This window comes from Papio anubis, chromosome 2, assembly GCF_008728515.1.
Source record: "Papio anubis isolate 15944 chromosome 2, Panubis1.0, whole genome shotgun sequence".
NCBI lineage: Eukaryota > Metazoa > Chordata > Mammalia > Primates > Cercopithecidae > Papio > Papio anubis.
Window position 1 is genome coordinate 20,128,454 of NC_044977.1, and position 21,941 is coordinate 20,150,394.

At 41.6% G+C, this 21,941-nt stretch overlaps 1 protein-coding gene across 2 annotated transcripts in view; it reads left to right on the top strand.

The window, feature by feature from the left end:
• LOC100997042 (cell cycle control protein 50C) overlaps nt 1–21,941 on the top strand; it is a 28,445-nt gene that overhangs the window by 2,406 nt on the left and 4,098 nt on the right. For both annotated transcript variants that reach the window (XM_003893858.4, XM_021932771.2), the window contains exons 3-7: nt 3,505–3,615; nt 7,577–7,678; nt 8,773–8,860; nt 9,288–9,428; nt 21,347–21,556. In XM_003893858.4, the coding sequence (XP_003893907.2) occupies nt 3,505–3,615; nt 7,577–7,678; nt 8,773–8,860; nt 9,288–9,428; nt 21,347–21,556 (652 nt within the window). The remainder of the gene's footprint in view (nt 1–3,504; nt 3,616–7,576; nt 7,679–8,772; nt 8,861–9,287; nt 9,429–21,346; nt 21,557–21,941) is intronic.

Genomic DNA, 21,941 nt, shown 5'->3' on the forward strand with positions numbered 1-21,941 from the left:
GCGTGAGCCACCGCGCCTGGCTGAAGCTCTTTTCTTATGCTGGCAGGGAAGAGAGCAAGTGACTAATAGAGGCAGAAGAAGAGTCAAGGCCACATGACTGCTAGAGACCCATGAGTCATGTTGATAAAAAGAGCAAAGTGTCCAAGATACAGATCTTCAATACTGCCCCACTTTCAAGCATTGTGTCTTTCCCTTTGCAGATGAACTCCCTCTGAGATCCAGGAAAGACAAAAGCCCAAGTCTTCTGGCATCTTAAGGATATTTAGCAAAACTAAGTTCTACTCAGAGTGAGAAAAGCTGATGCTGAGGGCAGACCTCTCAGGAACAAGCCTTTTGCCAATTTAACAAGCAGTTTGAGGATGAGAACCCCCGAAGCTGGTCTAGAGAGGGAAGACAAGAGCTAGTCTAAGGCTTGATTGGCCATGCCCATACTCAATCTAATGAATTGAGTATATGTTTCATCCATATCAACTCCAGGCAGATTTCTGGACATCCCAGACCACATGAGCTCCACTCTGAAAGAAGTAACCATGGAAAGCTGATCTATTCCCTCTCCCCACATGGCTACCGGCAAAATTAAGATGAAGACCAAGTCTACCAACATTAGTTTACAATTTTTGAGTGTCAGCTGGGTGCGGTGGCTCGTGCCTGTAATCCCAGCACTTTGGAAGGCTAAGGCGGGTGGATCACCTGAGGTCAGGAGTTCAAGACCAGTCTGGCCAACATGGTGAAATCCTGTCTCTACTAAAAATACAAAAATTAGCCAAGCGTGGTGGTGCATGCCTGTAATTCCAGCTACTCAGGAGGCTGAGGCAGGAGAATCACTTGAACCTGGGAGGCAGAGGTTGCAGTGAACAAAGATTGCACCTCCGCACTCCAGCCTGGGTGACACAGCGAGACTCCATCTCAAAATAAAATAAAATTTATGAGTATCTGAAGGTGCCTAAGGGTTCTGTTGACTATGCAGAAGAGTAAGATGAGGAAGAATGGATTCGTGCCCTCAATGAGCTGAGAACAGAATAGGTAAAATAGTATGTAGTAAGAACAGAGAGCTTAGCTATGGCTGGCTGTTTACTGCATCACCACCCGCTTCCTTGCACATTGCCCAGTATGTGAATAGGCACACACTTATTGAAAGAATGGACTAGGGCAGATAGTGCAGAACCCAAAGAGGAAAATGTCTTTTCAGGCTCTACTCCTCCTCCCAAAGCACACTGCTCTGTTGCCTCTCTACTTAACATTTTTTCCTCCCCACTTCCAGCTCCCAGAGCTTATCTCCCTGGGAATTAAATGACAGCAAGACCTCCAGTGTTACATGTAAACCCCCACCAGCCTCCACCATGTGGCAAAGGCAAAATGGCAGGAGGAGATGAACCTTACCTTGCTGAAGGGGATAGCAAAGGAATGGGCTTACAACGTTGATGTCCATTTCCACAGAGTTCATGCAATTTACTTTTCTACTTTCTTCCTCACCAATCCCTTTCATTCTGGTTCTTCCTTCCCATGTCATTCTTTCTTCCTCCCTTGCAACCCTGCCCCCCACCCACCCATTGTGGAGTGCAGCCTTCACTAAGAGGTACCCATGCATGAGAAGGTGACCTCATTCCATACCAACTATTGGCCATGGCCACTCCACAAACAGAATGCTTTTATCTCATGAAATCTACAGGCATTTTCCAACTAACTTTGTTTCTTTAGTTGCTTCAGATAGGACTGCTTCTGACACTTCACTTTTATACTCAAAAACCAGTGTTTCATTTTATTGGGTGATAATATAGAGTACACACTCCAGGCCAATGTGATCAGGCACAGACATCATAGAAAAGACTTCTGAGCCTTTCTTCTCGCTTAGCCCTGGGGCACAAGGATGTTCCCTCTCTGCAGTTCACTTTAAACAAGAATAATTTCTGCCTCTCCAAAATTCTATGAGAAGCAGACTGATCATTGCTCCATCTCATAGCTATTCATGTACAAGTCCACTCAAGCAGCAAACTGAGGATATTGTCATTGCATAGACAATAGATAAGGGATATTTTTTAGGCAAAAAAGCACCATGGATATCAACTACTCAAAAATTATTTGATCATGAAATATTTTCTTGAGTACTACATTGACAGAACTCACAAGAGGAATTCATGAAGTAGCATGTATACTACTACAGTGACCTCACAGATCAATTAATTGCTGCATGAAATGATGTTGATGGGCAAAATGTGGGCCCTAGAGGTTAAGCACTTAACTCAAGGTCAGAGATTGGCTGAACTAGAACCCCAGTTTCCTCAGACACCATTCAGTATGCTGTCTCTCCATTGGGATACGGCCCTGTTCTTTAATGCTTTTTATAAATTGAAATGTAGTCCACCAACAGAAATGGCATAAATATTTTCAAAATAATAGTTCAAGTCTTGCTGTGTATTTAAAGAATGATTTAGCTACATATAAGCATCTAAGTACAATGAAGTGTAGCATTTTCACTAATCTTCAATTTAGTGTTCACACTTCACCTTTGGGCTTCAAAACCCTTAGTAGCTTTACAAGTATGCAAAATTCCTTCTGTCTTCCTTGTCTTCCCTTCAAAGGAATCCTAACTTCTACTAGCACCTTACCAAGGAGAAAGCCACTCCCTTGCTTCCCTGCTCCTCACACTCCCATAATCGTCTAATCACTCCTCAACACAGTGAGGGCAAGGCAGAAGCAGCCCACTGCAGCACCCAGGACAGCCCCAGGGCCCCTGAGATGAACATTCTTGCAGATCAGGCAGAAGTACAGCCCCGTGTACACCCTCCGGAGCCTCTCCTCCTTACTCTTCTAGCTGCATCTTCACAGAACTCAGTGCCTCAGCCAGAGCTCACAGGAGCCACCCATTTGGGACATACTACCCTTTTTTTTTTTTTTCCTTTTTTTAAAGAGTCCATTAAACTATTTTTCACAGAATTTTACTTTTAAAAAACAGAATGCAACAGCATTTTAGGACCAGAATAATTCAACATATGTCAATAATCTTACATTTTGGAAACACTTCTTTTTCTGTTTGGTCATTTTTAATAACTTCCTCTGGATGCCATGTAGAATAATTCACTAGTATAAATATTTTCCATACAATAGAATGGAAAAACAGTGAAGTGACTTCCCCATAAAGTTGATTAGACTCAGGCTGTAAGCCTAGTTCTCATGAGTCATTGACTAATACCTTCCTAGCAACTGACACCTCTTTATGATCGCGGGTAAAGCTTCATCACAACAGGTTATATAAATATGCAACAGAAACACTGAACTCTGGGCCAGTGGCAAAATGCTGCCAGTCCCCAGATAAAAGACTGTGGGAAGGCCCACACCTCCTGAACATCCCCAGAAACACTGGCCCTACACATGGGCTGCCGCATTCATGTCCCAGACTATGCGCCTGACCCAGACAGGCGGAGACTTGGGTGGACTCCAGATTTGAATTTTAAGATATGTACCCATGTAACTTTTTAATTAATCATTTTTTTCCTTGCCTGACAGATTAATTACACAAGAATATGTGCAAATTGTGCAAAACTGCGGGAAAATGCCTCTAATTTTGACAAAGAATGCACCTGCTCTATTCCCTTTTACCTTTCAGGAAAAATGATGGTAGGTGAAATTCAAGAAACTTCAGTTGACTTTACACTGATCTATTCCTATGTAACACTTAGAAGTAAGTTCACAATTTCCATGAAATGCTTTCCAAAACTGAAAATATAAAAAATAAAGCAGGATGGTGGTGGTGAATCCGAAAGAGTGTTGAGTTCATATCCCCTCCCTCCTTTTTGAGTATTATTCTCCTCCTTTGTTTCTTTGTTTCTAAGTTGCACAATTCTTTACCTTTCCAACTTTGTAACATAAATCTTATCTACCAAACAGGTTTTACTCTAAATATCAGCACAGGGACTGTGTGTGAATTTACATTGAATTGAACCACGAATTTTATAGTGAGAAAATTAATGGGCTAAGAGGTGAAGTAACTTGGCTAAGGTCACACAGTAGGTTGATGTCAGGGGTCACACACTTGGGGAAACCTTCCCTGGGTCTCCCCAAGTCATTCCACATGTGCAATTACCTAATTCCCAAGGGGACAGTCTGGCTGTCAGGCACTGTGAGAAATACCAAAGAAATACTGAGAGAAGTCCCCACTCACGGGTTGATTTAAGTCTCATGTTAGTCAAGTCCTCTGAGAAGCAGATGCCAAGACAGGGTTAGACATCCGAGAGATTTACTGGGCAAAGCCTCTGAGGGGAAACGGGGAAGGAGCAGGAGGAGGTTGGGAGAGCGCTGATCCTTAGAAAGGGGAGGGGAGGTGAAGAGAGAAGGAAGGAGGGAGGGGAGGAGAGAAGTGAGGAATATTTTTCAGGAGGTGATGAGTCTGGTTTGGAACCAGCTGAATTTGAGGTGGGAGCAGGGCTTGAGGTAGAATGCTCAGTGAGCAGCTCAAGAGAAGGCCGCCCTGTACCTAGATTCAGCCCATGTAGAGTCACTTATGAAGGGGAAGGATGGGGGACCGGGTCCGTGTGGAGGATGCTGCAGGGGGAAAGGTGCAGAGTCCAGAAACAGGACAGGACCTCAAAGTACATTTGAAGAGTTGAAGGAAATCAAATTTTTCATTTGATTAAGTCTTGACTAACAAGTAAGACTGTGAAGGCCATGAAAAGGCTCCTCTCAGATCTACTGCAGGGAGTGTAATTGAGGGATATCACCAGCTGCTGTGCTCTGAAATCACTGTGTGTTTGCACCAAGGTCATGCTTCCACGGCCACCTCAGCCAGTGGCTGAGCACAGCAGGAACATCGAGGTAGGTTCTTTCCTGGGAGTGGGGACTCTTCTGATGGGTGTCTTTGGGGATTTCCTGTCAGCCTTGCTGAAACTTTAAGAATGCATTGCAGTCTTGGCCCTTCCTCCCTCACTGTCTTCACCCTCTCTCACTACCCTCCTTCCTGCCTTTCTTCTTTCCTCTCTCCTTTTGTCTTGAGGGCTCAGAATGCTAAAGTTTTTGGGAAAAAAAAAAAAAATCCAAAAGGGCTTCAATTCCCATCTGTCAGTGTCCTTCAAAACTAAAACAGCAAATGAAGTGTTACCAGCTGCTAACCATTCCCTTCAGGCAGAGCCTTCTCATAAAAACCCAACTAAACTACTTAGAGCAATCACAGGGCCTTCAGCTCGGCAGCTACCATGCATGACACTGGGGAACCACAGCAATGAATCCACGCAAGACTCTGTCTTAAAATAAGCAAAGAAACCCTGCACCAAGTGCCACTGAATTTAAAGAGAAGAAACACCATAAAGTGAATTGTGCCTCCAGGGACCATCAAGAAGATGATCTTGGAGGCCTCGTTCAGCTAAATCTTGGACAAAGAATCACTGAAAAGAGGTTATAGAAACACCCCAGTCCCTAGTGTGCCGAGTATTCTGTGCCTGTTTATTTTGTCATTTACGTGAACATATAACTCTGATTAAGTAGAATTCTCTTTTTAGCTTCCAAGAAAATGTATGGTAAGTTCCATTCTGTGGATTTCATATTTTCTATCGTCATGGGTCAACAATAGAGGTTCCTGCTTTGGATGAGGAAACGTAATGGGTCCTTCCCACTAAGCCTGGCTTGCTTGCCTTCATGCCAACACTCCCTGTTGACTACGATGCAGCCTGCTTCTTCGCCATGGCCCAGCATCTCCTTTTTCAGTGTTCCAGAAATTATTCTCTTACAAGTGACTGAGCTCTTCAGCCTTTCTTGCATTCTAAAGCTGGCCACATTTACCATGACTTTCCTTCCCTGTTTACCATGGGTACCACCTCCCATTTTCCATACTCATCTTAAAGAAGATGCTCTTAAGGTCCTTAGGAAATAAGGCCAAAGCCTTTCCAAAATGCTGTTTTTGCACAGGGTAAAAGAATCAATGGACTCAGGGACTTACAAAGGAATGCTTTTGTACTTCTAGCACTGAATATAGCACCTAACACATGGGAAGCACTTAATAAAATTTAGGCTTTTATATTTTTGGATTCAGGTCTTCATTATTTTGGAGGTATGGAGTGTATTCATTTTAAACAGCTACATGGGACATTTCTATATGTGCTGTTAGTAAAATCTATGAATATGTTAAATCCATATGGATATTTCCATATGTGCTATTAATAAAATCTATATCAAGTCTGTCTGGAGAATTTCCAGGGCCTTAATATATTACCATAAAGGTAGAACCATGGTGGTAGGTAGTGGCTGGGCAGCCTTACTTACATGGCAGCATACATGAAAGACATCTCCTGACAACAGGCTACTTATTGCTAGGGTGAAAATCACCTTCTTTCTTTTGGATCAGTGAATTATTCCATCTTTTTCTCTATAACAAATAGTTCACCATTTCTTAAGCAAGTATTATGTGCCAGGTACTGCATTAGATCCTAGAGATTTAAAAAAACAAAAATTCTAGGCCGGGAGTGGTGACTCACGCCTGTAATCCCAGCACTTTGGGAGGCTGAGGCTGGTGGATCACGAGATCAGGAGATGGAGACCATCCTGGCTAAGGCGGTGAAACCCTGTTTCTACTAAAAATATAAAAAATTAGCAGGGTACAGTGGCGGGTACCTGTGGTCCCAGCTGCTTGGGAGGCTGAGGCAGGAGAATAGCATGAACCCAGGAGGCAGAGCTTGCAGTGAGCCGAGATGGCGCCACTGCACTCCAGCCTGGGCGACAGAGCGAGACTCCATCTCAAAAAAAAAAAATTAAAAATAAATAAATAAATAAATAAATTCCTAGAGTGGGACTGCAAGGAGCTTCCAGTCTCATGCCTTTCACAGGCTCAGTGTACAGATGCACCTAAATATGCTCAACGGCTTGAATTTTAAATTCTTTTTCATGGATTTGCTGTAAAATCACGTGATTTTTGCTGTCAACCACAACCTCTAAGCAAAGCATTTTTCCTCATATTTCTGGGAAATGATGACATTTATAAAACCAAATTTTATGTATTGAAAATATGCTTGATTATAAAAATTTTTCAAAGAATGTAACAGCCCTTAAAAAAACATGCAAAAATAGTTATTTAGTTATTCCAACAATTCTGTATAGACCAGGATTTCCCACTGTAATTTTTTTCTTTTTTTTTTTTTTTGAGATAGGGTCTCAGTCTGTCACCCAGGCTAGAGTACAATGACACGATCATAGCTCACTGTAACTTTGAATTTCTGGGCTCAAAGGATCCTCTCCTCAGCCTCTGGAGTAGCTGGAACTATAGGCACATGCCACACCGGCCTAATTTTTCTTCTTTTCTTTTACTGTAGAGACAGGGTTTTGCTACATTGCCCAGCCTGGTCTCAAACCCCTGGCCTCAAGTGATTCTCCTGCCTTGGCCTCCCAAAGCACTGGGATTATAGGCGTGAGCCACTGTGCCCAGTCCCAAAATTGATTTTTTTTAAATGATTTATTGGGTTTCTATTTCCCATAAATAGGCTTTGAGTTTCTATCAATTTTTTTCTGTGCTTTTATTTTGAAATTTCCTGTCCATGTTTATTAATATTCCAGTTAATTTTTCTCACTCTCCTCTTACTTCTTTTCTTCCACACAGGGTAATGTTTATATGTACTACAAATTGTATGGCTTCTATCAGAACCTGTATCGATATGTTCGATCCAGAAGTAATAGACAACTGGTGGGCAAAGATGTAAAAGTAAGGCTTGATTTAATCTGGTATAATATTCTTTCTTTTTTTTAAACCAAGTGGATTTTTCAGTCTAAAAGAAGAGATGGAAGATAAACTCAAATGCTACAAAACAGAAATGCTGATTTCATTCTTGTGTAAACTGAAGGGACTGGGTATTCACGATAACTGTTATTGAAAAGTAGCACTTTCCCTCTTTAGAGCAGTGATGTGAATCTTGTCCAACTGAATGGTGATCCTTTCATGCACCATTTTGATAGCAACCTTGAGTAGTTAGTCTCAGCGTGGCTGAGCCTAACTACCATTGTCCTTCCTGTCATTGGGGCCTTCAATCCAGCCTACTTTAAGGAAATTAGGTTCTATTCGATTGAGTAAAAGCCTTTTGCTTTAATCGAATACCTTTTAAAACCTATGATTATACATTTTTACTCTTGGTAGATGATACTCAGCGTGTGTAAGAAAAGCTAGAATGAAATTTTTTTCCATAGCAACATTATTATACTAAAGTGATTTTTAGCAACCACTCTTTTAAAAATGTATTTGGTAGTTGTGTGGATGGATTCCCTGTGATAAGTCATCTAGTTGTAGACTCATGATTTTTATACTTTTCTGAATGTAATACTTCAATATTGCTGAGGCCCTGAGTGATTGTGTGGAACAAAGTCCCCCCCACCTCCACAACCCCATTAGATAGTGATACAAGTGAAAAGTAAGTTGTTACTGTTTTAACCACTAAAATAAAATAAGCTACATGTCAATAAAAAGAGGTTTTAAAAATGTACTTCATTATAGGTTTAGCGTGATATATAGCACAGCCAGTAAGGTAAAGTTCCTTCTTGCAGACATTTTAGGTATGCTATGTATTATTAATGAGGAAAAAACACAGAGACACACATCCACACACATACGTATCTCCAAAACACAAAAATTTCCCAGTCTAAGTGAACCAGAAGCCTAGGAAAACCACACAGCAGTCTGTAATCTTAGTCACTGCCAGTAAATCATTGGGGGGTGATTTACATTGCCAATGTTCTCTCTCACTTTTAACATTCTAAGAGAGTTTACCAAAAGCATGTCTCATTGCTGTATCCTCTTGCATCCAGGCTGTTGAGGACTGTGCCCCATTTAAAATGTCCGAAAATAAGACCCCCATCGTTCCTTGTGGTGCTATTGCCAACAGCATGTTCAATGGTAGGTGACTTTTCCTATCTCCATGGTGTACCCTTTCATGAGTGTGTAACAACCTAAATGTCCAGAAATTCACCTCTGAAGCTAACTGGCAGTTTTTTGTTTTGTTCCATTTTAATTCTGTAAACATCATCTGGACTAAGTCAGAGCACTGACTTACAGTATGTCATTTGCAAATAATTCCTCTCTTGCCAAACATCTGAAGGAATAGTCAAGGAACATGAGTTAAATGGAGCTTAAGGGTATTTTTCAATAATTGGCTCAATTTTGGCAGGAAAAAGAATGGTCTTGTGATTCCAGCATCCATGGCATGTAGGCGTGTTGAGAGTCTGCAAAATCCCTGATTTGTCAGCTGTGTCTGGTTCTGCATTTCAAAGGGTGGCAAAATTGCTAGACTGCATCTCTAACATAATTTTTAATTTCCTTACAGACACCATAATTCTTTCACACAACATTAATTCATCTGTACAAATCAAAGTGCCAATGCTAAAGAGTGGACTTACGTGGTGGACAGATAAGTATGTCAAATTTCAGAATCCAAGTTCCAAGAATCTTGCTGATGAATTTAGAGGTAAGATCCATACAGTAGCTCAATATACTTATCTCTTAATGAAAACTTTGTTTCTTACATGTGGAGAAATGTTTATGAATCCTCCTTCTTTATCTCCTTGTTGACTCCTTTTTGTTCTAACTCTCCCTACCACGAACATCTCTAATGCACACCTATCAAAAACATGAAAAGATTGATGCCCTGGTTTCTTCCAGTTTTCATTAGGGAATAGACAATGGTTTAAGACACTTACTGCTTCAGCTATAATAAGGATGAACATGTAATTTGTTGTCCAAACTGGTACCCTTTAGAGAGTGAAAGGGGGCACTTGAATAGCTATACACTTACTTAAAATTTTTATATCTCAATCAATAAATTGACATAATATTGATGGACTTATAATCCAATTAAAAACTATTTTCTTAGGAGGCCAAGACAGGCAGATCACCTGAGGTCAGGAGTTTGAGATTAGCCTGGCCAAGACTGTGAAACTCTGTCTCTACTAAAAATACAAAAAATTAGCCGGGTGTGGTGGTGCATGCCTGTAGTCCCAGCTACTTGAGAGGATGAGGCTGGAGAATTGCTTGAACCTGAGAGGTGGAGGTTGCAGCAAGCCAGGATTGCGCCACTGCATTCCAGCCTGGGTGACAGAGTAAGACTCTTACAAAAAAAAAAAAAAATTCAAAAATCAAAATAGCGTATACATTAAACCCACTTTAAAAAAAACTACTCCAGTTATTATCTTAACATTAAAAGATAACATAAGCTGAGTCCTGGGGGGGCTTCAAGATGGCTGACTAGATGCGTCTGGTACTTGCTTCTTCCACAGACAGGAACCACAGAGAGTGAGTAGGTAATCACTCTTGGAACTTACAAGAGAATACTAGAATTCAACAGAGAAGTGATGAGAGGCGTTACCAGTGGTGAATCCACAGAGGTCTGCAGCAACTTGATTGTTGCCTCCTCTAAGGAAAGAATTTGGCCAAGGGGCATAAGGCAGAGGGAGAGACCAAGGCGGCAAGTTTTAGAGCAGGAGTGAACGTTTATTAAAAAGTTTTAGTGCAGGAATGAAAGGAAGTAAAGTACCCTTGAAAAAGGGTCAAGCACGCGACTCAAGAGATCCAAGTGCCCTATTCAGCCTTTGACTTGGGGTATATAGGTTCTGGAATTTGCATCTCTCCGCCCTTGATTTTCCTTTGGGGTAAGCTGTCTGCACACACAATGGCCTGCCAGCATTTGGCGGGGTTAGACGACGGGGTGGGGGCACACGCACCATGGGTTTACTAAAGTTGTGCATATGCTCATTTGAGGCTTTTTTTCCTTACCAGTCAAATGTTCCCAAAGGAAAATCAGGTATCAGTTAAACGCCTCCATTTTGCCTCTTAGTGCACATGCTTGAGCCTGCTCACCCAACTCCTGAGATTTTATTGAGAAGCTGATGATCACCAGCTTCAGGTGTTGTCTACTAGGAGCCTGCTGGTCCCTGGCGCCAGCTGCAACCGATTATTATTTTACAGAGACAGTTTAACAACCACCTGACTATCACCTGACGGTCACCTGACATTCCTGGGTTGGGTGCCTCTCCTGCCCTGCCCTTGCCTGCCTAACTACCTACTCTAACAGATGCACCAAAAGCAAGGAAGGAGAGAAAGAAAGGCCACCTGTTTGGCTGGGATCAGTTGAAAGTCTGGGGAGGCCCCCTAGTGAGGGAAAAGAGTAACTGGGAGATCTCCAGCAGTTCATATTCCCACTGCTGACTCCTACAACCCTAGCCATGGGAGAGTCCCTTGACCTTCACGGCCATGAGACTAACACAGGGATCTCCCTGGAAACCACGTGAAGGCATTACCCCAGAAAGAGAACTCATGCTGGGTCCCACCAACTCCAAAGTCCTAAGCAGCTGCAGCACAGCACCATTTTGAGAGCTCAGCCCATACCAGACTGCATCCTGGGCAGCTGCCTGAGCCTGCTGCCTGGACAGCAACAGGAGCCACAGGTAGCAATCTGCCCCAGCAGAGGGGCAGCCATGTATTTTCAAAGCCTGGATGACAAAGAAAAACAGGCCAGGTGCAGTGGCTCATGCCTGTAATCCCAGCACTTTGGGAGGCTGAGGTGGGTGTATCACAAGGTCAGGAGTTCAAGACCAGCCTGGCCAATATAGTGAAACCCCACCTCTACTAAAAATATAAAAAGTAGCCGGGCATGGTGGCGGATGCATGTAATCCCAGGTACTCGGGAGGCTGAGGCAGGAGAATCGTTTGAACCCGGGAGGTAGAGGTTGCAGTGAGCCAAGATCGCACCACTGCACTCCAGCTTGGGCAGAGTGAGACTTCATCTCAAAAAACAAAACAAAACAGAAAAAAACAACTCTGCCTTCATCACTAGAAAGGCTACAGCCCAACGTATGGCCTTGGGGTCACTCCATTCTGGCCCACTGCAGTCAGCATCTGCCTGTACCACTGGGGAACCTGAGGGCATTGCCCAGCCTGGCTACAACCCCTGCAATACCTGAGCACATCATCCAGGAGCCTGGGAACCGCAGAGCCCAGCCTACCACCAGTGGCACATGAGTACTCCTCCCAGCATCTGAGGTTAGGCCCACACAACCTGTTGCTACCACCACAGCTGGCACCCACCCACATATGCCACCTACACCTCTGGCAACTGACTTGCCCAACCCATGCTAGCTACCACCAACACCAGCAAGGACCACTGGGGTCCCAGAGGGTTGTCCCACCACTGCTACTGCCATTGTCCACACCACATCCACTGCCCAGACACTCAAGAACCCATCAATCCACCTGGCCCACCACTGCCATTCCTGGCACCCGAGCAAGCCTTCTGGAGACCCAAGCAGCAGCCTGCCGGGCTTCCTAATACTAGTCACAGTGTACATCATGGGGTCCAAGGACCCCCATGCTCAGTTCACTGCTGCCACCACTGGGGCCCAAACACTGGCCTACCTGGTGCCCTAGTTTCCAGCAAAACTTCACCACAGCCTCCACTAACAACCACACTCTGAGCCACAGAAGAAATCACTGATACCATGGATGCTGTTTAAAGCCAAAGAAATCAAACACTGTAACTGCCCAAAGGGTCTTCCTGCCCTTCCATAAACAAAATTGACTCACTGAGACCATGTCATTGCAGTAAAGCAAGATTTTAGTTGATCTGAGGCCGGCCACACCACACGGGAAATGGAGTTATTACTCAGATCAATCTCCATGAAGGCTCGGAGGTTAGGGGTTAGATGGTTTGGTAGGGGTAGGTAGGGTAGGGGACATGCTGATTGGTTGGGTCAGAGATAAAACCATAGGGAATCAAAGCTGCCCTCTTGTGCTGGGTCAGTTCCGGGATGAGGGCCACAGGACTGTGTGGCAGGTCCAGGTGCGGCCATCCAGTTGTCAGAAATGCAAAAACCTGAAAAGACATCTCAAAAGGCCAACCTCAGGTTCCACAATAGTGATGCTATCTGCAAGTAACTGGGGAAGTTGCAAATCTTATGACTTCCAAATAATGGCTGGTAATTATTTAGAATTCAAGCCCCTCTCATCCTCCTAACTTGGCAGTCTTTCGTTAGTTTTGTAAGTACAGTTTAATTTTGAGAAAGGACTATTATCACTCAAACTATAAACTTCTCCCAAAGTTAACTTTGCCTACGCCCAGGAATGAGCTGGGGCAGCCAACCTGTGGGGCTAGAGGCAAGATAGAGTCAGCCATGTCAGATTTCTCTTACTGTTATAATTTTGCAAAGGAGGTTTCAAAACTATCCTACTGCATGCACCCAGAATCAACGCCAAAGTGCCCTACCCAACCAACACTATAGACATATCTTTTAAAAAAATCCTCCCCCATAAAAGCAAAATTTAAAAATTGGAAGACGTGACTGTTATATCAAATGCACAGATATCAATGGAAGGATACAGAAAACATGAAAAACTAAGGAAATAGGATACCTCCAAAGAAACACAATAATTCTCCAGCAACAGATCCCAATCAAAAAGAAATGTGTTCGGGAGTATGTTAATTTGTACAGTTTCAAGAGTTCCTCTTGGAACTGATTTCTAGTCTTATTCCACTGTGGTCCAGGAAGATACCTGGTATGATTTCAGTTTTTAAACGTTTTTTGAGATTTGTTGTGTGGAAGAGACAAAAACAATTGATAAATCACTAGCTGGACTAACCAAGAAAAGAAGAGAGATGCTCCAAATAAGCGAAATCAGAAATGCAAAAGGAGACATTACAACTGATACCACAAGGAAAGAAAAGATCATCTGAGACTATTACGAACAGCTGACAAACTTTTATGCTAACAAACTGGAAAACCTAGAGGAAATGAATTCCTGGAAACATACAACCTTGTTTGAACTAAGTTTCAATAAAGATTCAAACTTGTTCAAGTTTGAACTAAGTTGAATTAGGAAAAAATAGAAAACCTGAGCAGACAAATAATGAGGAGCAAGATTGAGTCAGTAATAAAAAATCTTCCAACAAAGAGCGAGCCAGGATTGGATGGATTTATTGCAATATCCTACCAAATGTATAAAGAATAACTAATACCAATCCTCCTCAAACTATTCCAAAAAACTGAAGATGAGGGAACTTTCTATAACTCTCTAATTCTGCAAGACTAGCATTACTACTCTGATACCAAAACCAGACAAGGATCCAACAAAACAAATGGAAACTATCGGCCAATATCCCTGATGAACACGAATGCAAAAATCCTCAACAAAATACTAGCAAATCAAATCCAGTGGCACATCAAAAAAAAAAAATACACCATGATCATTACACATTCTATGCATGTAACAAAATTTCACATGCACCTCATAAATATGTACAAATATATCAAAAACAAATAAGTAAAATGTAAATCTTATTTTTATTTTTTATTTTTAGTTACCAGCTCTTACACAGAAAAAGGTGAATTTTTACAAATTTAAAAAATAAAAGTAAATCTAAAAAAGGGATAACAAGCAGAATAATTATTATTCATACATACTCACATGCTTTAATGAGTTTATTGGCCATATCTGTCTTCATTACATACCTGTATATTTTTCTAATGAATTTATATATTTTTACTAAGGCCTTGTTAATTTTTTCACAAAATTGTAACTTTTTTTTTTTTTTTTTTTTGAGACAGGGTCTCACTTTGTTGCCCAGGCTAAAGTGCAGTGGCTCAATGACCACGCACTGCAGCTTTGACCTTCTACGCTCAAGCTATCCTCCCACTCAGCAGCCACCCCAAGTAGCCGGGACTACAGGAACATGCTGCCACATCCAGCTAATTTTTTTTTCCAGACGGAGTCTTGCTCCATCGCCCAGGCTGGAGTGCAGTGGCGGGATCTTGGCTCACTGCAACCTCCACCTCCCGGGTTCAAGTAATTCTCCTGTCTCAGCCTCCTAAGTAGCTGGGAGTACAGGCACATGCCACCACCGCATGCCACCACCACACCTGGCTAATTTTTGTATTTTTAGTAGAAACAAGGTTTCACCATTTGATCAGGCTGGTCTCGAACACCTGACCTCAGGTGATCCACCCACCTCTGCCTCCCAAAGTGCTGGGATTACAGGCGTGAGCCACCACACCCAGCCCCCACCCAGCTAATTTTTAAATTTTGTGTAGAGACAGGGTCTCACTATGTTGCCAAGGCTGGTCTTGAACTCCTGGCCTCAAATAATGCTCCTGAGACAAGGATTTGAATGTAATAAATAAATAAATAAATAAATAAATAAATAAATAAGCAACCCTCCTGACTCAGTCTCTCAAAGTGCTGGGATTACAGTCATGAGCCCCCATGCCTTGCCTGTAATCTTTTTTAAAGTCTCATTTAATGGTTAATCAATTGGAAATTGTTTACATCTTTAGCTGATTCTTTTCCTTTGACCCTAACTTCCTTTATTGAGAAATGTTTATGGCCAATTTTACTAAATGGAGGATATTCTCAATTCTAATTTTTTTATGGAAGTATGTTACTATTTTAACCCAAATATTGACATAAGCACTGTCTTTTTGACTTCCCGTAAGTTTTTTTTCTCATTTTGGTTCTTTGGAGTGCCATGAAATGTAGATAAAATCCTACACCTTCTCAATATAATATCATTCTGACACAGAAAATTTTGTCCAATTGGAAGTACAGCCAAGTGCAGGGGCTCGTGTCTGTAATCCCAACACTTTGGGAGGCAAAGGCAGGAAGATTGCTTGAAGCCAGAAGTTTGATACTGGCCTGGGAAACGCTGTAAGATCCTGTTTCTATAAAAACAATAAATAAATAAGAGCACTATCAAAAGAGTCTTCACATACGTCGAGATATTCCAAAGCATAATTACAGAATTTTAAAATTAAATCTTATACATATTTTGAACTCCCATTATGTAGTATATTCAATGATTCCCTTGCTCTTTTAGGGGTAAATTTCAATGCCTTCTTGTTTGCAAGTGTGGTTTTCAATAATTACAATTCTCTAAATCTTCTAAAACTAGAGTTTTTGGTATTCCATATTTCAGATACTTTGTTTAAAGATTTTCAACTACTTTGAACAAAATGCAACCAAAGTTAGAGGGCTTATTTACAGAAAAATCTCAGGGTTGTGGTAGGACACATGGTTTGATACAGAAAAAAGTTATTTAGAGGTTCAAACCCTTCTAAAATTCTGTCTGGTTGATGATGCCCAACAATGAGAGACCACATATAATACCACATTGAAGTATTTGTTTAATTTAACATGTGTCATTACAAAAATTTTGCAAAGGAAAATTCAGTTTTTTGGCCAGATGCGGTGGCTCATGCCTGTAATCCCAGCACTTTGGGAGGCTGAGGGGGGGGCAGATCACAAGGTCAGGAGTTCGAGACCAGCCTGGACAATATGGTGAAACCCCGTCTCTACTAAAAATATAAAAATTAGCCGGGCATGGTGGTGGGTGCCTGTAGTCCCAGCTACTTGGGAGGCTGAGGCAGGAGAATCGCTTGAACCCGAGAGGCGGAGGTTGCAGTGAGCCAAGACTGCGCCACTGCCCTCCAGCCTGGGCTACAGAGTGAGACTCCATCACAAAAAAAAGAAAAAGAAAAAAATTCAGTTTTTCTAACTGTTAATATACAAAAATACTTGAATTTGTACAACTACAGCTCTTCTTTTGATTAACAAAATATTGTAGCCTGTTTGGATACAACTGTGAATTATGTATGTACCATGACTAATTTTAAGTACATTTCTTCTCTGTCAATTTCTCAATTTACTAACAGTATTATCTTTACTCTGATGTTGTGCTCCACCAAATTTGCAGTTATGTTGTCTCTACAGAACCAAACAATTTAAACCTGATTGTTGAATTCTGTTTAAGGGGTTTTGGTTTTTGGTTTTTGGGGTTTTTTTGAGGCAGAGTCTCTGTCTGTTGCCCAGGCTAGAGTGCAGTGACACAATCTCAGCTCACTGCAACCTCCACCTCCCTGGCTCAAGCTATCCTCCCACCTCAGCCTCCTGAGTAGTTGGGACTAGAGGTGCGTGCCACCACACCCAGCTAACTTGTTTGGGGGTTTTTTGTTTGTTTTTTATAGAGATGGGATTTCACCATATTGCCCAGCCTGGTATCAAACTCTTGGGCTCAAGTGGCCCACCCTCCCTGACCTCCCAAAATGCTGGGATTATAGGCATGAGCCACTACACCTGGCCAATTGTTGAATTTTGTAACTGAACTTATAGTAACGTTTATAATAATGTCAGAGTTTTCATCATCAAAGATTGAACTTCTAAAAGGTTTGCTTTGACTTCATGAGGAATCAAACCAAAAATCAAATCGTTATTATAATTAACCTATTTGATTTTTCTATTTGAAGTATCTGAATACATTCATATAAAATTGACCTCATTTAACTATTTACAAATTATTTTTGCACTAAGCCAACACATTAAAAGCTGCTCTTTGATTACAAAAAAAGAAAACATCAACAACCTGTAGCTAGGCATAGCTGTGCACACCTGCAATCTCTGCTCTCGAGAAGGAGGTTGGGGAGGAGGGTCGCTTGAACCCAGGAGTTCCAGTCCAGCCTGGGCAACATGGCAACACCCCGTCTCTAAACAAACAAAACAAAACAAAATGTCATAAAAAAGTGAAACTAGAAGGAAATTCATTTGATCTAAATGAAAAGTCATGCTAACACAATGACATATAAGTGCAATTTCTACAGATTGTTGTCTTTGGACACAATCTTTAAAAAATAAGCATAAACTTTTGAAGTAGATTCTAATGTTCTTTGGCAGATGTATATCTTTTGATTTTCACATGGTCATTTGAGACCACTACGGTGCCCATGGTGGGGGGTAAATATCAACCAATATTGCAAGTATAACGTTCAATCATCTTAAAAAACTGTACTGAACTTTACACGAAATACGTGTTTTCCATTTTTTAGCTCTTCACAGCGAAAATGAATTATTAGCAAATAAGAAACTGTTACCAAATACAATAGTTATATAGTCACACCATATAGTAAGTAACAAGGCCAGGTGCAGTGGCTCACCCCTGTAATCCTAGCACTTTGGGAGGCCAAGGTGGGTGGATCACCTGAGGTCAAGAGTTCGAGACCAGCCTGGCCAACGTGGTGAAACCCCATCTGTACTAAAAATACAAAAATTAGCCAGGCATGGGGGCAGGCACCTATAATCCCAACTACTCAGGAGGCTGAGGCAGGAGAATTGCTTGAACCTGGAGGGCGGAGGTTGGAGTGAGCCAACTTCACCCCAGCCTGGACAAAAGAGCAAAACTTCATCTCAAAATAAATAAATATAAAATAAAATAAAGTAACAGAACCACTGTTGCAAGAGAGTTCAAACTACTCTCAGCAGGACTGCTCAGTATCTAGTTCCCACACATGCATCATGTATCCATAACCTAACCCATAATTTTCCATGTTTCTCACTGACCCCATTGATTTGCAGCCTGGCAGCTTCACACATCTCATAGGCTAACACAGAAAGAAACTATTGCCTAACTGGCTGGAATGCTTAACAGCTTGCATGGGTTACAGGGATATGTTTTATTATGTTTTGACTGGAAGGGTCTCTGGTTGACTTTCACGTATAATCATATGTAAAAGTAAGCATTCCATTCACTGCACATGGACATCTCACACATTACTAGCTAAGATCATGGCTGGATGCTGGAAGGATGAAATTATATGTACCTTGTGTGGGATACAAGCTAAATCAGATGAGATAATGAACAACAGACATAAACTGGGACTGTGCTAGGCAAACTGATATATATGGTCACTGTATCTATAATTGAATTACTGTTTTCAAAAGGGACTTGGCCACATTCTGTAGCTTTTTCTTACCACATAACCGTAGGCCTATACACGAAGGGTCCTTAGCTTTCTCTCATCTCCTGCTGCACTTTGTTCTTACCTCTATTGTAAGAGTTACCACATTATACTCTAATTATCTGTTTATATACCTGTCATGCCCACAGCCTGTAATCCTTGAAGAAAGAGATTGGGTCTTTTGCAGTTTTGTATAAGACATGCTTAGGAACATAGATTCAGGCCATCTTGAATCTATGCTCCCAAGAAAAAAATAATTTTATTAAAAAAAGAAATGCTTATAGATGAATAAATGGATCAAGACAAATGACCCGAATGAACTTAGAAAATGAAGTTGATGTCTCTTAGACCATACTTTTCATACTCTCTGAAGACATGGGATGGCACAGAAGTAGGAGTTGGTAGGGGAGGACATGCTTGAACCTGCATTTTTAACAAGCCCCCTGGTGATTCTTTTTTTTTTTTTTTTTTTTTTTTTTTGAGACGGAGTCTCGCTCTGTCACCCAGGCTGGAGTGCAGTGGCCGGATCTCAGCTCACTGCAAGCTCTGCCTCCCGGGTTCACGCCATTCTCCTGCCTCAGCCTCCCGAGTAGCTGGGACTACAGGCGCCCGCCACCTCGCCCGGCTAGTTTTTTGTATTTTTTAGTAGAGACGGGGTTTCACCGGGTTCGCCAGGATGGTCTCGATCTCCTGACCTTGTGATCCGCCCGTCTCGGCCTCCCAAAGTGCTGGGATTACAGGCTTGAGCCACCGCGCCCGGCCAAGCCCCCTGGTGATTCTAATGTCAGTGGCTCATAGGACACACTGCCTTCAGTCGTGAGCTCAGGCCAGAGTAGACAGAAGGTGAAGTCCACAGTGCAGGTGCCAAAGGCAATTTCAATTTTGATCAAAATTCTTCTAGCATCAGTGATTGAGTCTTGGGAAGAGCCAAAATAAGTGGACTGTACAATATTTGCAGAAGATGCTCCAGCAGAGGATTATTTCTCAAGGGAATATGAGTGTAGAAACATATGTCAGCAGATTAACCCAACAACACTCCACATACACTTTTACAAGCATCATAGCCCAAGCTTAGAAAACAGGTCTGGGTTTCTTTTAGAACATAGTCTAGTCAGTAGTCAGAGTTGAGAAAGAGTGACTCCCTATTTAGCATTCTAGCATCCTACAAATAGTAGAACTGGCTTTATGGAAGTACAATTCTCATTAAGCAATTTACTCTTTCTGACTAGCTCTTTACAATTCTTAATGGTTTTTGTCATCGGATTTAACTGGAACCTTTCATCCCTTTATCAAGCATGTATTTAATACCTACTATGGGCCAGGCACTAGACTCAATGCTAATGAAAACACAGATGAGGATGACACTGTTCTCAAGTCTCCTATAGAGTGGGAGAGACAAACATGCCTCCTGCTGTAAAGTGGGAAGTGTGAGAATGACGGTAAACCCAACGGCTCATCTCCTGGAACCACCCTCCACCCTGTGCTTCCAACAGTTCTGCAGCTCCCAAACCTACCAGGCTTCCTGGCTTGAGAACAGGCTCACAATGCCTTTGCTTTCCACTTCCTCCCACTTACCAATTTCTCCTCTCTCCTTCCAGCTTTAGCTCTTAGATGCAGTGCTGCAGTGAACATCTGTGTAACCCAGTCTTCATGCCATGATTATTTCCTTAGAATACATTCCTAGAAACAGAATTTCTGGGCCAAGATGTATGCAAAATATTAAAGCATTCAATGCATGTTCCTAGATTGCTGAAGAAGTTAGTGCACCTATCCGCTCTGTACAAGAGTTCTCATTTCTACTGCCTCTTCAATGGTTGTCACTTTTTTGTTGTTAAATATTAACCAATTTTTAGATGAAAATGGTATCTTGGTTTAATTTGCACTCCTTAGATGACTAGTAAAATTAAATAAAATAAAGATATTTCCCAATAAAAGTTTTAAAGAGGTATTTCCTATGTTTATCACTGAATGCAACCACCATGATCATTTTGTTCTATTTTTTTAAATGCTTTATATGCATTGAATGTAGTTGAAGACACAGTATGCATATAATTTGATAGTCTGCTCTTTTTTTTTTTTTTCTTTTTTGAGACAGAGTCTTACTCACTCTGTCACCCAGGTTGGAATGCAATGGTGCGATCTCGGCTCACTGCTATCTTCACCTTCCAGGTTCAAGCAATTCTCCTGCCTCACCCTCCCAAGTAGCTGAGATTACAGGAGTGCACCACCATGCCCAGCTAATTTTTGTATTTTTAGTAGAAATAGGTTTCACCATGTTGGCCAGGCTGGTCTTGAACTCCTGACCTCAAGTGATTCACCCACCTGGGCCTCCCAAAGTGTTGGGACTACAGGCATGAGCCCCCACACCCAGCCAATATTCTGCTCTTTATTAACTTAATGAAAATATCATGATCATTCCTTTAGAATCTTTAAAGCCATTATTTTTCATGGTTGCACACTCAGGTAGCTAACACACACACACACACTTTTTTTAAAAGTATAATTTCTATTTCCTCAAGAATGCAGAAGTTCTTTCATTCTCTGCATTCTAAAGAAAGCTGAAGAGAATAGATGATTTTTTTTCTCTATCATATCACTTATTTTCTTCCCACAGGAACCACAAAGCCTCCAAACTGGCCCAAGCCTATCTATGACTTGGATAAAAAGGATCCAAGAAACAACGGCTTCCTCAATGATGACTTCATTGTGTGGATGCGGGCAGCTGCCTTTCCCACTTTCAAAAAACTGTATGGTCGACTCAATCGAACACACCATTTTATAGAAGGCTTGCCTGCTGGTAATTACAGTTTCAACATAACCTATAGTATCCTTTCATACCACTTTTCTTTCTGGAGATGAAAGAAAACCTGGCTGCTGGTTGTTGAGATTCTATACTTTTCTATTTTCCAATCAAATCTGTATACCAAAAAAAAAAAAAACCAAACGTGTAAGGGAGGATAAAATTCTCCTATTCCCTCCCAGGGGTTAAAGCTGGGACTGACAGATTAACAACAGAAAAGCATATGAATGTTATGCCTTTACATGTACATGTGAGCCCTTACAAGAAAAATGGAGACTAAAAAAAGAAGCGACTAAGTCTAAGTGCTCATATGCTAGGCTGAACAAAGAATGGCAATTGTAGAAACATAACTAGGAAGATAAAGGTTAGTTTAGCAAGGCTTGTTTTGTTTGTTTGTTTGTTTGTTTTT